We start from the raw sequence: 15,747 nt of genomic DNA on the forward strand, positions 1-15,747 counted from the left end.
CACTTACAACTGCCGATAATTCATTAAGTTAACATTCCATTAAACAGACATGGCCAAGGTAAATTCTTTACAGTTCTGCTGAACAGCTGTCCTCCATGTCAATCAACAAGAGGTCTGCTGTGAAAGTCACAGGGCAGTCAGGTTTGTGGCCACTGCTGGAGTCGGTGGCCACCAGGCCCTCCGGCCAAGACCCTCACACCTGGGCCTCCCCTTCGACGGTGTGTTGTGTGCCACACCCAGGGTATCGTTTCACACCCGGTGCTACGCCACACTCGCTGATATCCATCAAGTCAGTCTTCACAAACCCGCACTCAAGGGGACTTGTCCACTGCAGGTGACTCCACCTGAGGTGACGCAGTCCAGTTTCCAGCATTTCGGGAGCATAAAGGCGTTGTTCTCTTGTTACCAGGGACATATTGATTTCTTTCTGTTTTTCTTTCTTGATTTTCACCAGGAGTGACATTCGACAGATTAAATCATCTCATCGCCTGTGCCCAGTCCACTCTCTTTTAAATTACGAAAATACTGTAATCTAATGCGTACACAACAGAATCACTTGAGTGCATCAGTCTTGAATGATCAATTTATCAAAATGATACCAAAAGCCTTTAATATGTGAAATCTATATTTTATTTTTCTGAAGGCATATACACAACTAGGTATAAATGTATTTTAATGCTTAGTACATATTACACACAACGTCTTGGGTCAAGTTGTACTTGTGCCTCCATGGCTTTATAGCAGAGGTTTCTTGGTGACCCACACAAGTCACCTGGTTGCTGGTTTTCATTGGAGCTCACCTCGTTACCTCACTAAACCCTTGATTTTACCAACACGTTGTTTGACCTTTTGCACATTGTTTTTTCAACACAAAGGTTGGAGATCTGAAGTTACTTAAGATACTTAATAGTTTAAAAGGCAAGTTCCTGAATGTTTAGGAAGGGAAAACAATTAAAGAGTTTAAATTAAACTTATTATTGGGTCTATTAAGTGATCAATTATTTGAGGCTAATTAGGTATAACTAAAGCAGGCTGTGAAACGCCAAGACAAGTATTGCAAACTCCTGATTCACAGTTTTCACAGCACAGTTGTTTGAATAGGCCAGCAAACCTCACAGATACACGCCACAGCCTAATCTGCAAGGAACATAAAAAATCAGAAGGAACAACAGAATAAGCCTGGTCAGCAGCTGTTGGCCAGCACCCTGGACTATCTAACAAGGTGCCAAAAGCAACATGCGATGCCAACCAGGGTCAGACACCTTCATTATCAACCAAAATGTATTCAAACAGCTTGGTTAGGTTCCAGGAAAATTCGGATAGAATCATGGATGCGCGCTGGACATCATCAAGTTCATCCACCATGTCATTACCGTGAATTAGCAAGGCATTCAGACATCGGCCGGCATGAGGCATCAGACGGCAAGGTTAACACGAGTGTCCCTGGCATCTTAATCCAACAGGCAGAGACTAAAGCAATATTAAAATGCAGCCCTTTCTTTCACTGTTGCCAGACAGTGTTAATTCCCAGAGCTAATTTTTACTAAGACTGCACAGGCGAGCTAAATGACAGAGATATGCAGAGGGATGATCAGATTAGAGACTGACAGGCTCTTGATATAGTCTTTGAGTGAGACAAATGGCACAGAAAAGAGGAGACACAGTATCAATGTATTAATTGACACCCAACTCTTGAATGCAAGTACTAATGTAAATTCTAGTACACTGGACTAAAGAGTGAAACACTTATTCTTGTAAACATATTTCTGTTCATGTATACAAGCTATTTGCTGTACAGTTTTTGCATATTTTAGCCTAATGAAAATAAAGCTACTAACCTAAAATGTTTTCTTACGCAGTTCAGACAGAAATTTCAGAACCCCAGTTTAAGTAAATCCAGCAGCAGCTGTAGTCAAATACTGCATATTAGTGTTACAAAGCTTTTCCCCTACGAAAGTCTTTGCTCACGTCTCATGGGGGTCCTTGAAAAAAGGAGTGGGAGAGGATACTGGCCCAACTCCAAATGCCATAGCCATAGCACCATTTAACACAACCGTACAATAATAACCTTGAGAGGACAACCCAAGGTCTGACCGATAGAAAAACAAACCAGCATCCTGCCTCTAGTGTCCAGTCATTCTGCACCCTGGGGTGATCATGTCAGAGTGCACTACCTCTAAAATTCAGAAGAACGGGGCTTCACATTCAGGCACAATCTTAAAATGCAAAAAAACTAGAACAAACAATAAACTAACACGTAAAAATAATAAAAGGGAGCTGGTAAGGAGTACAACCAGAATCACCTCTGTAATGAGTTTATCCAAAATTCATTCCCACTAAATTCATATACAACCATGGGCACAAGCTGGTTTGGATGAGCTGGTAATTGGGTAACTGTAGGTGTCCCTTGAAGCAAGGACTGGGATGAATGCAACTCTGGCTTTACTTTTCCTTTCTCATTGTATGCTGTGATCAAAAGGATGGCAGTTTTTGAACACCGTTCTCTTGAAACTGTGACACTAAGCAACCAAAAGTACCCATAGTTAATGCTAATGCAGTCTGTACCATCTTGCTGACAAAATCCATATGGTAGAACAGATTTAGGAAGTGCAGTGACATAAACCAACTCTGTTACATAAACACACTAGAGCCTCAGAGGATTAAATCCACTGCCATTTAAACTAAGCCTTTGCAAACCAACTCTAATTCGAAATTCCCCTTGTTTCTGTACAAGTCACTAGTTACAAATGCCTTATTTTTGCCTAATATATTTAATCATTACCACTAGCTAGCCTTGTAACGTTTCTCAGTATTTTTCAGAGCTATCGGTAATCAAGAGGAATTTCATTTGACATGTTGCAGATGCTGCAGTGTAAGCTTTCTGGAAACAAACATTTTATTAAACAAGATGAAAAAGATACACTGCAAGACTAAAACTGAAAAGAGAATATTTCATAAATATATATATATATCAGATCATAGAAAAGGTATTTCGAGAGAATAGGACAAACACCAATGCAAAACAATGGAAAAAGATCTAAAATATTATAAAATAGTTTAAGGATATGTATAATACCAGACATTTTTTTTCCCCACTTTAGTCATAATTTAAATTTAAAAAAGGAGGAAAGTCGACAGGCTGAAGAGAAAAACTTTAGAATGAGCTGCTTCTCCTTGCTATGTTTTATATCTTGGTTTTTATTAAAAACCCTGCTGTTCATGGAAAACAACAGTCGAAAATGTCGCTTCTTCATTCCAGTATACTGTCTCAGCTAGAAAGGCAGTGTTCCAGGACACGAGCAGAAGCCAGGCTGGGGCCACTGAAGCGGCTGCTCTCAGAGCCAGTGTAACAGTGCGCGAGGGTCCAGGCAGCGCTCCCTCACGGGGCCCTACAGGCTGAGGCTGACCGAGTCGGCCTTGAGCTTGCCGCTGCTCAGGCTGTGGATCATTGCAATCATGTGAGAGTGCTTGTTCAGCTCCTCCTCCTTCTTCTGCAGGCGAATCTCCAGCTGAGACTTCTGAAGTTCCAGGGAAGATGCCTGGAAAAGCAATTGTAAAAAAAAGTCCAAAGCCTGAGAACGCAGAGGGCTCAGAGCGCTTCATTCAGATAGAGAGGCACTGTGCCATTCCCAGCTATTTAACTGACAGGCCATTTCATCTCATCCTCTCTCCTCTCTTCAAGATCAATACCACGATCTCCCTCTCACAATCCACACCCACTGCTTCTCATACTACTTTGACTGTGAATTCCTCTCCGTTACATTTCCTTTTTCTCTCGCATTTTGTTTCTGCTCGTATCCTCTGATCCTCGTGCTCCTATCTTGCTTCATACGCGAGAATCCACAGCCCCAAGCTCTCCAACGGCTTTCCACCCTTGCTGGCTACCAGGTGTGTGTTTTTCATCTGCCTTGCTGTCCTGTTCATTGCTCCTAGCTCTTATTACCAGGATCATCTATCCCTACGATTTTCTCTCTTGCCTTCTTTGATCCTCCCCTCCTACACCACTACCTCAACTCTCAATTCCTCAACTTTGCCTTTCCCTGGTGTGGAAATAACCACCCATTAACTGCAGAAATGCTGCTTCTCTCATTTCTTCAAAATGCATCTGTTCATTCTGCATTGGTATCTCCTGCACTCAGCTCCTGTTCTATATAGGTTAAGGCACAATATAAACTAATGGACGTGGTACTAGCTCATTAAAATTCAACTACATAAAGGCTTCAATCAAATGAATAATAATACAAGGATAATTCTTAATCACCATAACAGGCCGTAAACATACTTGTGCAGTTTAAGGGCTGACGTCTGCTTGTGGCCTACCTTGATGCTGAGCTCCTTCCTTGCCAGCTCTGTTTTATGCAACTCTTTCCTCAGGATTTCAATCGTTTCCTCCATGTCTTCTTTTTCCTTCTCCCTCTGTTTTGCTTTTTCTTCTAAAGCTTGTATGGTTTGCAGCAGACCTAAAAAGGATTGAGGTTTAGAAGGACATAAATGTTCTCGTAATAAGGTACCCAAAGTAAACAGCTCCACCATGCAGTGTGACTGGGTCTGCTGAAGAGGGGACTAGGACTCAAACATTTTTTATTCTATTCAGTTTAATTCTTGAAGCTTAAGCGGGGCAGCAGTGTGGAACATTAGTCAGAGATATGGACTTGTAGCTGTAAGGTTGTGGGTTCAAATCGCACGTGAAACACTGCTGATGTACAGTTGAGCAAGGTACATCACCTGAATTGCTCCAGCAAAACACCCAGCAGGGTAAAATACTTATTATGCACCAATAAAATACTTACAATGGGTGTAAATATAAGTCATTTTAGATAACACTGTTAGCCAAATAAATCATTTAGCAAAATTAAATAAGCCACATTAAAAATTATCATGTACTTCTTCTATGCTGTTATACTCATGTTATCATGAAATGTAACGGCAAACTTAATTGATACCATTTACAGGACTCTCAACACAGCTGTTGGAAGTTTAGATTCAAACCCCACACAAAAAATAAACTCTCACCAGATATTTTCTTTTCTTTTTCTTCAACATTGCTACTGAGCTCTTTGAGCTCATCTCCTTTTTCTGCGAGCTCTGCCAGTATTCTGAAAAGCAAAGAAAGGAAGGAAAAGGAATTACAAAACTTCAAGATTGGGAAAACACCTGGCATTTGAGATTTCATGTAGGCAAGGGCAGAGTGTTAAATGCAGGTAACAGAAACAAACTATCAACATAAGATGAAAGCAATGTGCTTACAAACCCATTAATGAAAAAGACTAAGTCTGACATTTTCATTCTGTACACAGGGTGTGGAAACATAACAAGAAAACAAAATGTTAGGATATACAGCTAAAAGCACTGAAAGTGTATGACTGTGGTCACCGTAGTATAAAAAATACAAACACTTAAGAATATAAAACACTTAAGGCAAAATGCTGCAGAATAAACACTTCTGTTATCTTATGACAACACAGGCGAATAGTGCTCAGTGTGCATTATCTAGGAAAATGAGTTTTGATTGGGTGGATAATACAGTAATAAACAGACAAAGAAGAGTCTGCACTGGAGTAAAGCTGTCAAGCACTGATGAGATCAAGCCACACAAACTCCGAACTGGGACAACCTACTTGTCCTGCTGCTGCCTCAGATTCTCATTCTGCTTCTTCAGCGCCTCAAATTGTTTGTTTAGTGAATTATGAGCAGCTTGCAGATCTTTCAGCATCTTATCACACTCGTTAAACCTAAAACAATAAGAATTTGCATGGCATGTTGTCACATAAAAGCTGTTTTTGATCTCTAGCAAAAAAAGCATTTCCACTTATTAGGCTGAAGCAGAACTGAATGAAACACTGTGAAGTCCACGCAGTATATTCTATTTCAATAAAAGATAGATAACATTAGTAACGTTGTTTAATCTCAGCAACAACCCATCAGCAGTAGTGGTGTGCTCTGAACAAGAAGGGCCTTACGATGGTTCACAGTATCTGTACATTTATTCATTGATTATACTGAGAGACCATTCTAATCTAAAAAGGAAGTAGGTGCGTGAAACCCTTGTTATTCTTATGTGAAATCTTATCATTTCCAAACCTAAAACAACTGGTCATTTGACTCTATGTACTGTACAGCACTAAGCTGCAATAGCTGCATCATAAACCAGCAGTCATCAATTATTAGGATCTTGGCCTGTTAATAGGAAAGGCTTCACCTGCTCTTGGTTCAGACAAATTATCCAAGTAAAATGTGGAACTGCAGATGAACATAAGCCTTTGTTTTGATGGTATAACTGCACTATAATCATACATCTATGTTAATAAATTAACCAGTTATTCACGATCCCTGCACCGCTCAGTGCAGCTGAGGAAGTGTACCTCTGCACCACGTCGCTGTAGGAGCCCCTCAGGGCCTGGTGCTCCTCAGCCACGGCCTGCAGCTTGGCGTTGTGCTGCAGCAGCTGCTGGATGTCGGCCTCAGCCCGTCGGGCCTCCTGCGTCTGGCTGCCCAGCACCGCCTCCAGCTCCTCCTTCCTGCGCTCCGCCTCCTTCAGCAGCGACGCCAGCTTCCGAGCCTGCGGGAGAGGGCGCACATGGCGAGGGGGTGAAGCCAGGGCCCGCCGCTGGCACGCGGCATGGCACTTACTCCCTCGCAGCCGGGACAAGCTGGATCCCGGATGGTTTTTCCCATGCAGGACGTCGTGTCCGGCGTCAGACTCACCTCGGCCTCGGCCTGCGCACGCTGGCAGCGGTACTGCGCGATCAGGCGATCCGCCTGGGACAGGGCCAGCGCTTTCGCCTCCAGCAGATCCTGCAGACGGCTCTCCTTTGACTACTCCCAGCAGGAAACATCACCCAAAAGCAAAGACCGTGTGAGCATCAGTACCTAGCATGGAACTCTTCCACAGCAGAACAAGACTGCCTTGAATTCAAAAACATTTTTATAACAGGTCTTCCCCAGTAGATGGAACAAGAGATACAATTTCTTGATGTAGAAACTGATATAAAGGATTAAAGGAACCAAGTTAACTTTCTGCAAAATTACTTCATTCAAAACCCACTTTAATAAATGAATATCATTCTATGTATTATTTTTCACTAAAACACAATCAAAACAAAACAAAAACATTTGGTCAGAAAACATGAGAAATATGATAAAAAAATGAGTCAAAACACATACCGCGAGGGCAGAAATCTTCTGTTCATAAACATCCATTATGTCTGAAATCCTTACATCTTTGATTTGCTCTCTAAACTAAAAGAAAACTTCAAATGAATATCAAAGCCACCAGGCTGTTTTGGTGTTTCAGAAAGATTAGGCAGCAGTACCAGGATAGCCTTGAAATGCTTGTGTGGGCCTTTCAGGGACTCAGCTCTGATATCCCCTTGTTAGCCTGGATAAGATAAAGCAGCTGTCTGGCCCCACAGCTGCTGAATTAAAAAGGATTTAAAATCCTCTGTTTGTTGGACATAACCTTCAGTATGGAGAATTAAACACGGCTCTACAGAAAAAACATTTCCACATTTCAAAGAGTATTTTCGAATAGTCTCTTTAAAAGCAACAATTTGCAAAACTAACACCATTGCATTCTCTCAGAGAGCATGTGCCGTCTCTGAATAACATGCCTGGTCACATGATGTCTTACACAAGATCTGTTCATGTAAAAACAAAATAACAACAGAGGTTGAGAAATACCTTAATGTGTGTAAATACTGTGGACTATATTATTTTTCTGCAAATGTGCTGCACAGGAGGAAATGCAGTATTGAGTTAGGCAAACCCTTGGGATAATGAGGAAGAGAAAAATCGCTAACACTCTAAATGGACACGGACCTCCATCCCAGTCTGCAGTTTCTCAATGAGGCTCTGAATGCTCTGCTGAGATGGGCTGCTGCTTGGTGAAGAACAGGGCTTCGCCAGCAGGGGGTGCTGGTCCTGTGCCAGGTTCCTTCTCATGGAGTACTCTGCCTCCCTCTGACGGTATGCATTGTTCGCAGCTATACTTTCACCAAGCCTGTGGAGCACAGAGAACTGACTGGGCTAATCAAACAATTAAGGTGGATAACAGATATAACAGAACCACATATCCAATGTGGTTGGATCATGTCACAAAGTTCCTTTATTGCCATCCAGGGCTGTAAGGGATAAGCATCTCTCTCTCTTACACTATCACAGGGAAGTCTGGCAGAGGGGCTGCCTCAAACAGGATCTTGAGCGCAGTCTGCACCTGCTCCCTGTGATCGGAGGTCAGGGCCAAGGATAGTGGCGTAATGAGACGCTGGTCCTGGAGAGAAAGGGAAACAAATTATATCATTCCGAGTCAACGCACAGCACAGTGACATCTGGGAGCGATTACTTCTCTCTGTATCTCCAAGGGCACGTAAACCTTCTATGATTTCGACAGGCTCCTGTACCTGCAGGATTCTGAAGAAACTGGTCTCCATGTCCCTCACCAGCTGTCTGACCCGGCTCATCAGGTCCAGCACCTTGAGCACAACTTCAGCTCCAGCCCGGCTTTTAAGTTTAAATAAGGAGAGGCATTCAGACTCCACATTTCAGTTAACAATAATAACAGTTATATTTTAAGATGGAAGATTTAAAAATTGTTTACAGGAAAATCTAAAACTTGCTGCTCTAGCTTATACAATAATTTAGAGATTTCAGTCAAAGCAGGAATTAAACCAATTTTGTTACGTTTTAGTTTTGTTGAATACCTATTTTAATTTAGCATACAACTATTTCCCTGTCATACTGTCACTCTGAATTTCTCAATGCCCAATTTAATTGTCATACATTATGCAGGGAAACGAGAGTGAAGCAGTGAATGGCAGTGAAGTCAGTCACTGGAACCAGGGTGTTTATTGACATCAATAACAGCCAATGGTCTCAATCTGCACTGTTACACCCTCCATTGTCAGCGTATAACATCAGCAGTTTGATCACAAAGAATTCAGACCTCAGCTTTTTTAGCAGAGTCGAGATGCACTGCTAGTCAAAAAGATGACAGCATGCTGTTACAGGCTCACCTGAGATCAGACTCTGCCACAGGACAGTCAAAGCCAGTATCTATCCTGCTGCTGGAGAAGAGGTACTCTATCTGAGACACACACACGTTTTCTGTTAGCCTCTGAGAAACAAAGAGCTTCAGTGACTCCTCTCCACACAGGAGTTGCACAGTTAAGGAAACTGATAGAAATTGTATTATTCACAGCAGTACATTACAAAAGACTACATTCAGAGATTTAAAAATAGAAAAAAAACAAATAACGTCAAAGGTAATGACGACACACTAATCAATACCCAGTTTATATGTAATGACTGTTTTCTTGAAAACAAGAGATGCAGGCTTACACTAATCACACTAATAATGCATTGCTTGTCACCAGCTAGTACTGGCTTAGTGTTAACAACAGATCACTCAAGCAGTATGGCAAAACACTGTTGCTACAAGATATTTATTTAGTTAAGCAACAGACTAACAATAATGCCATTACTAAGCTAAACTAATACAGAATCTTATGACTCTGGAGTCAGAAACTGGAAACTCTTAAAGGATATCAAGCAACACGTCAACGGCCCTGGCAGTCCGGGCACAGTTTCTTTTGGCCAACTGTTCAGAGAGCAACTGCTCAGGGGTCTGCAGCAGACTGAGCAGCACAGGCAGCAAGAGATCTACAAAAGGCTGGACTGTGCTGGAAAGGCCTGAGTCAATCACTTCCTGAAAATGAGCAGAAAACCAAACATGCAAAAACAGTATTTTAATTTCTAATGAGTCACATCCAGATTGTCCATTTTCACAGCAGGATAACTTGGGGCAGTGTAGTGATTAAATTGACAACACAGTTTGCTGTGACTAATTTTTCCATGTCCCGTGTATCTCCAATATGTTGTGAGAATGTCCCAGTTGTTCCTGAAAGACCTGCTCTGTATTACAAACCTCAAAAAGCTCTGAGAGTAGCTGCAGGGCCTGCAGGGAGCAACTCTCTGGTCCCTCAAGTGGCAGGCTGGCCCAGTGGACCAGAGCGACCGCTGGCTCGGGGGCTCGGCTGTGGCTGTCCTTCCTCAAGCTGCACTTAGACTGCGCTCCAGAGGGCCGGAACACTGTCTGGCACAGGAGCCTGCGCAGGCTGGACACGGAGCACAGGGAAACCAGCAACTCCAGGACCTGCCGAGGAAACAGCAGAACAGGTGGATGAAAGGGTCAATGAAAAAGTTCTAAAAGGCTTTTGAAATGTAAATGCAAAACAGGAAAATTCACAGGGATGCCTCGTGTGAATATTTATAACCCTCTTCATTCTGGAATCCTCTTAGAAGTGGAGATTACAATTATACAAAGTATGACAAATCCTCTCCCACTTCCATGGGTTTTCTTATAATGACACCCAATAAGCACACAATATTTACATTTACATGAGCACCCAGTAAGGACTAAATATAGTTTCACTATTGTTTCCATAAACTGAGATTTTCAGAGGATGCAACAACACTGTGATAAGACAGGATGCCTGTTCGACCTGTTCGTCACCGCTGGCAGCTCACCTTGGCTGTGGAGTCCGGATCTTTGCCGTGCAACAGGCCCAACACTTGGGTGAGACACAGCACAAAGTGCTCATATCTAGAGCAGGGACAAAAAAATTAAGAGATCCGCAAACTTCACCACCAACACACTTCTACTTTTAAGACTTGTCTTTTTCATGCAAATGTAACAACTATGCTTTTAGTTCCATCCATAATGCAGTGCACTGAGGCAAAACATCTAAAAAAGTTTTAACAAATGACTTAATAAAAATGCTGTTTTATTATGATGAGTATCATCCAGTTCTGTTAAACATGAACTGCAGGAACCTGCATCTTTCAACGAAAGATTGTTTGTGAAAACAATGCAGCAGTGTGAACCAATGGGATTATACAGCAATACCAGGAAGGCTTGAGCACCTGCACTGCTGGCCTTTCACACGCTGGGTTTCCTCTGAACTATTTCAGTGCTCACCTGGACAGGTAACCTGCAATCTTGGGATTTCGCAGGAGGTCAACCAGCAGATCCACTGCGTACTTCCTTGTGAGAGTTCCATCACCATTTACAATAATGTTAAAAATTAACTGAAAGGTCTGGTGAATATTCTTGGCATGGAAAAGCTGTGAACAAAAGTAAATGACATACTTCTGTACTGACTCAAAACAGCCTTGCATTCTTTTCATGTACAAAAGATTTTTTTTTTAAATATCCAAACTCGAAATATTAACTGAAACACCATCAGTCACACTATTAAACACCAATTTACAAAGAAAACTAAGTGTAATAAATCCATGATACACAAGCAGTAAGCAGTGGAAAAGTGTGTGCCTAGATTGCAGGTGGTGATGTTTGATGCGAAGGGAAAGAAAAGCACCTACCTTCTCACCAACCTCCTCATTTAGGGTCAAGCTTGTCAGTATGGACAGCGCAAACACAACAACAGTCAAGCTGTTGTGAGCCAAAAAGCTTATGAGTGTCCGATAGAAAGCTTTCAAGTTACTCTAGAAAGACACATAAAATAACCTTTTACATTTTTTAAACTTCCCAAACTGTCTAACAGCATGTAAGTGGTACACAACTAGTATAAGAACAAGTATTCCAGTTACATAAATATCGTTAATACCGTGAGGCCAATGACTTTAAGTCTATTCTTTCATAAATAAATGTGTAAAAAAAATATTTTGGTAACAACATAAAAATAGTTATGACTGAACACAACACAAAATCGTATTCAACCAGCTTCTTTCTCATAAGAATGTCTTATGCCTCTACCATTTAAGTCAATTAGAACAAATTTTAATTTATTTGCCATTTACAAAGGCGAGCAGTAGGCCCGTTTAGACAGCACGGCACTTCTTGGAACAATCTGAGTAAATTTCCTTGCCCTGAGGTACAAAAGCAGCCTTCATCAGATGTTCCTGCACAAGAATGACTTTTTTCATATTCTTCTCACAAGCAGGTTACATTAGTCGAGCATGCTTAAAGTTATCAGGCCTGTCTGATCTGTAAGCTGATCTTCTAAGTCACCAAGTACTTTTGATTCCTCCATGTTGGAATTTACATTGTCTTTGGTCACCGGTAATGCAAAGCCAAATAAAACAATAAGTAATATTTCATACCGCCGACTTGATGTGAGCCTGAATAGACAGGTTGTAGCGGCAGAGGTTCGCCATGAGTCCGAGACACGGCATGGTCAAGTCATCGTTAGGGCTCTGGCTGTTGTTTTAAAAAGTTTAAAAAAAAAACACAGAATGACAAAACCTTGAGAAGCAACTCAAATTCCCCAACAAAGAGCATTAGAAATCATATATTACACTTGTTGCACTTGGTTTCTGTACGTTCCTCCAAAGCACCACAGGACCTCTCCGGTCCTCAACTTGGCCCTCCCCTCCACTAAAGGACAACTTACATGTGGTGCATTAAAAATCCTATGAGCTCATCCATGTACGCAGTAGAGTGGAACATTTTCACTCCGTACGTGATCCTCTGCAAGATGTGTATGCACTGTGGAATACGAGAGAAACCAAAGGTTAAGTCAGATTGCAGGGTCACAAAGCACAGGACCAAAGGAAGAAGAGAAGTACCTGCAGCACGATGGGCTCTCTAGGGGAAGCACTGTTGCAGTGAATAACCGATGCCAGGGTGCTGGCGAGATTGTAGCTGCTGTGCAGAGCTTCTCTAGCCTCATCATCTGAAGCTAAAAAAATGGAATTGTTACATTTCACTTCTCAATGGATCCTTCAGTTAAACGTGTTTACAATAATTAAAGGTTCTGCTTTCACTGCATCTTAGGAAGCAAGAGATATACGGTTGATCCTCCTATATTACTCCCTCTGAAGAACCTATGCAAGCCCATTACTATGTTCATGCAAATTAATGGTGACCACTGACCTGCAATTTCACTTTTAGAGATGTGCAATAGGGGTCTTCTCTAAAGCCCCGTATAGTAGCTTTAAAGCAACCACACAATCTCCACACCCCATCACAGACCAGAATCAACAGAAAAAAATGAATATGAGGTGTGTTCCGACACATTGCCAGAACACCTCGAGAAAACGAGCAGTGCCGTTCAGCAGCTCCGTGCTCGAGCGCCTGAACGGCCTCCTTTCTGTGGTACTCGCTCGTTAGATACCCGTCAGACCCGGTACAGGTTGAGAGAGCAAGAGGGGATCACTGAAACAGCAGCAGCAGAGGGGACGCCGCGCTGCCCTGCTCTCTACCTAGCTGAGACAGGAAAGCCACGATTTTCCCTGCCAGGGCCGTGCTGGTGTTCGGGTCTCCCGCCAGCTCCACCAGACCACTCAGGCACTCGCTGGGCAGCACCTGGGTGGAGGCAAACAGCCGCGGGCACTTCAGCCCCAAGACATCCTGCACGGAAACAAACACCATAAATACACGGCACAGAGGGCTCCCACATCCAAAATGCTCTGGAGCTGTGTTCCTCCTGCGCAGCAGCCTTTTTCCCCAATCCCACCTGAGCTCTTACGTAGGCAACTGCGTTAATTCACACTTACATGCGCCTGTAACCCCTTATGACTACCTAAAGCGCCTGATTCTGTTGCACTGTGGCCCGCTGAGTGAGCCAGCGGAGCGACGTACAGTAGAGTCGCCCTTCTGTCAGGCTCCAGCATGTTCTTAATGGTGAACCTGGCACTCAACGTTATAAGATAGATAGATACTTTATTGGTCCCGTGAGGGAAATTGCAGTGCAACAGCAGCTTAACACACACGACACAGCCACAGTGTAACGAATTATATAATAATAGTACAATACATACAATACAATACAAGAGTTACTCACAGTCCGGACACACAAGAACAAACTAGAACAGAACAGTACACAGAAAAATCGTATCACACATATGAATATAAATATAGATGTAACTATAGATATAAATATAAATGTATTGCACAGGTCCCTGGCATATATTGCACAAAAAGTGGTTGTAAACGGGAAAAAGAAAAAGAAAGAGAACAGATGTAGCAGTAGATGTGTAGACGCGTTTAGTCCAGAAACAGGTCACTGTCGATGACCTGCTTTCAACAGGAAACCTTGCTGGAGAACGTGTGCTATTACGTGCACTGGCCAGATTAAGAAGGCAGGTGAAAGAGGTGTCCACAAAAACAGGCTACTACTTCAAACCATTCAGTTCAGTGCTTTATTGGCATGACGATGCTGGACAGGGTTGTTAAAGAAGATACAATTAACGCAACATCTACGGTGCAAACGTATCACTGGACATAAATATACATCACATGAAACTTTATACCGAGAAGGCTCACTCGCCTGTTCCCCAGGCTGTGACAGGAGATCACATTAACTTACGTCTATTTGTCTCTGCAGCTGTGTAGCGTTGGGGGCGGACTTGTTGTTCTTGAATTGATTGATGGCCAGAAGCAAGGACTTCAAACTCGTCGTCGGATCCATCCTGTAACATTCGATACACAGTGTTCAGAAATCCCCTAATTACAATCAATCAGGGGTTTTTTTCTGCTTGTCTAGAGGCAGCACAATAACCTTTAAATGTTTTTTTTTAAAAAAATAACTTAAAATGAGAGACGATTCTCAGACGAAACGATTTGGAGGAACAGACTGAAGTGGGATATGACAGGGGACACCCCAGCAGTCGTTTGACCTGACGACCACAGATCTCCAGCAATGTGACAACGTCACCCACTCGTGCCCGTGGGTCACAACTAGGCCGAGGCAGAGAAAGGAGGGACGACTGGGATCATGCTGTCCCATTGTATAGTCCGGACTCCCGACATGCGTGTGTACGTCCTGAGAGGTTGTGTGGGACCGTCCTACTGTAACCACAGCGACCGTCCTCCGGACTAACCTGCTCCCTCAGCTCACTTGTTTTTATTGATGCAGCACTTCGCCAAACAAACAAACAAACAAAAAAAAAAGAAAACTTCGAAGTGACCGCTTATCAGATCAAAATAAACAATATTCCATATCGACAACAACCGTTAACACTGGCGAACAACTGCACCCGCCTAGACTTTGAAAAGCCGGTAGACACCACAACGGAATGGGGGGAAACTATTTTGGACCACGGCCATCTTACACATATCGTATTTATATATATCCGGATGTATCGGTATTTTGTGTATAAAAATACATTATTACAGCCAGAAAAAAATAATTTTAAATATTATTTTACCTCCGTGTCAAAATATATGTTTTCTCTTTTTTTCTGGGTCCCCCAACTTTTTGTTTACCGTGGACGTTCTCCGTGTGACGGCATGACGTAAAAACTTTGCTTCCTGTTTTGGATTGGCTGCCGGGAGTTATGACCATAGATATGGAAGGAGTATTAGATGGGACATTGGGCTCATTAAGGCCTGTCATTTTGTTTGGGTATTAGTACATTGTCTCAAAGGTACTTAATAGCTATTTCTATTGTACTAACGGGGTGCTGTACAGTCTTGCTACGGAAACGACTATAGGTTTGTGGTTCATGTGTGGGATATGGCAGTGTAAGTAAATAATTAATGATCAACATATTCAACCAAATGTAGACTTTATTTAGAAATAATACAATTTCTAATAATAATATCCTTACACTTATATACCCTCCACTCAAAGCACTTTATTTTTAAGGAGACCACAGAGACTCAGGACCTCAATTTTACATCTCATCCAAAGGACAATGCCCCTTTTACAGTATAGCTTCCTGTCACTATACTGGGGGATTAGGACCCCAACACAACACAGGGTGGGCACCCCCTGCTGGCCCCAA

The 15,747-nt window shown here is 42.4% G+C and overlaps 1 protein-coding gene across 1 annotated transcript; it reads right to left on the reverse strand.

Annotated features, from left to right (window-relative positions):
• Nucleotides 1-612: 612 nt before the first annotated feature.
• On the reverse strand, nucleotides 613-14,982 carry cip2a (cellular inhibitor of PP2A). Its single transcript, XM_088922500.1, has 22 exons — nucleotides 14,842-14,982; nucleotides 14,328-14,430; nucleotides 13,222-13,369; nucleotides 12,586-12,698; nucleotides 12,411-12,505; nucleotides 12,121-12,217; nucleotides 11,380-11,502; nucleotides 10,976-11,121; nucleotides 10,525-10,600; nucleotides 9,923-10,150; nucleotides 9,544-9,703; nucleotides 9,012-9,153; nucleotides 8,400-8,499; nucleotides 8,151-8,269; nucleotides 7,819-7,999; nucleotides 7,165-7,239; nucleotides 6,706-6,816; nucleotides 6,363-6,559; nucleotides 5,619-5,732; nucleotides 5,014-5,096; nucleotides 4,321-4,460; nucleotides 613-3,539 (listed from the first exon to the last, which is right to left on the reverse strand). The coding sequence occupies exons 2-22, from the start codon at nucleotides 14,427-14,429 to the stop codon at nucleotides 3,390-3,392; spliced, it is 2,700 nt and encodes an 899-aa protein (XP_088778626.1). The 5' UTR covers nucleotide 14,430; nucleotides 14,842-14,982; the 3' UTR covers nucleotides 613-3,389.
• Nucleotides 14,983-15,747: the final 765 nt, after the last annotated feature.

The sequence above is a fragment of the Atractosteus spatula genome, chromosome 7 (genome assembly GCF_055471065.1).
Source record: "Atractosteus spatula isolate fAtrSpa1 chromosome 7, fAtrSpa1.hap1, whole genome shotgun sequence".
In the NCBI taxonomy this organism is placed as follows: domain Eukaryota; kingdom Metazoa; phylum Chordata; class Actinopteri; order Semionotiformes; family Lepisosteidae; genus Atractosteus; species Atractosteus spatula.

Bases quoted from the DNA above. Each gene is read 5' to 3' on its own strand.
- cip2a (XM_088922500.1), bottom strand. From the start codon at position 14,429: ATGGATCCGACGACGAGTTTGAAGTCCTTGCTTCTGGCCATCAATCAA. The intron at 9,154-9,543 runs ATATCCTTTAAG...TAACTGTGCAAC, and splicing joins GGCCGTTGACGTGTTGCTTG to TCCTGTGTGGAGAGGAGTCA. The intron at 6,560-6,705 runs GTGAGTCTGACG...CCTCTCCCGCAG, and splicing joins GTGCGCAGGCCGAGGCCGAG to GCTCGGAAGCTGGCGTCGCT.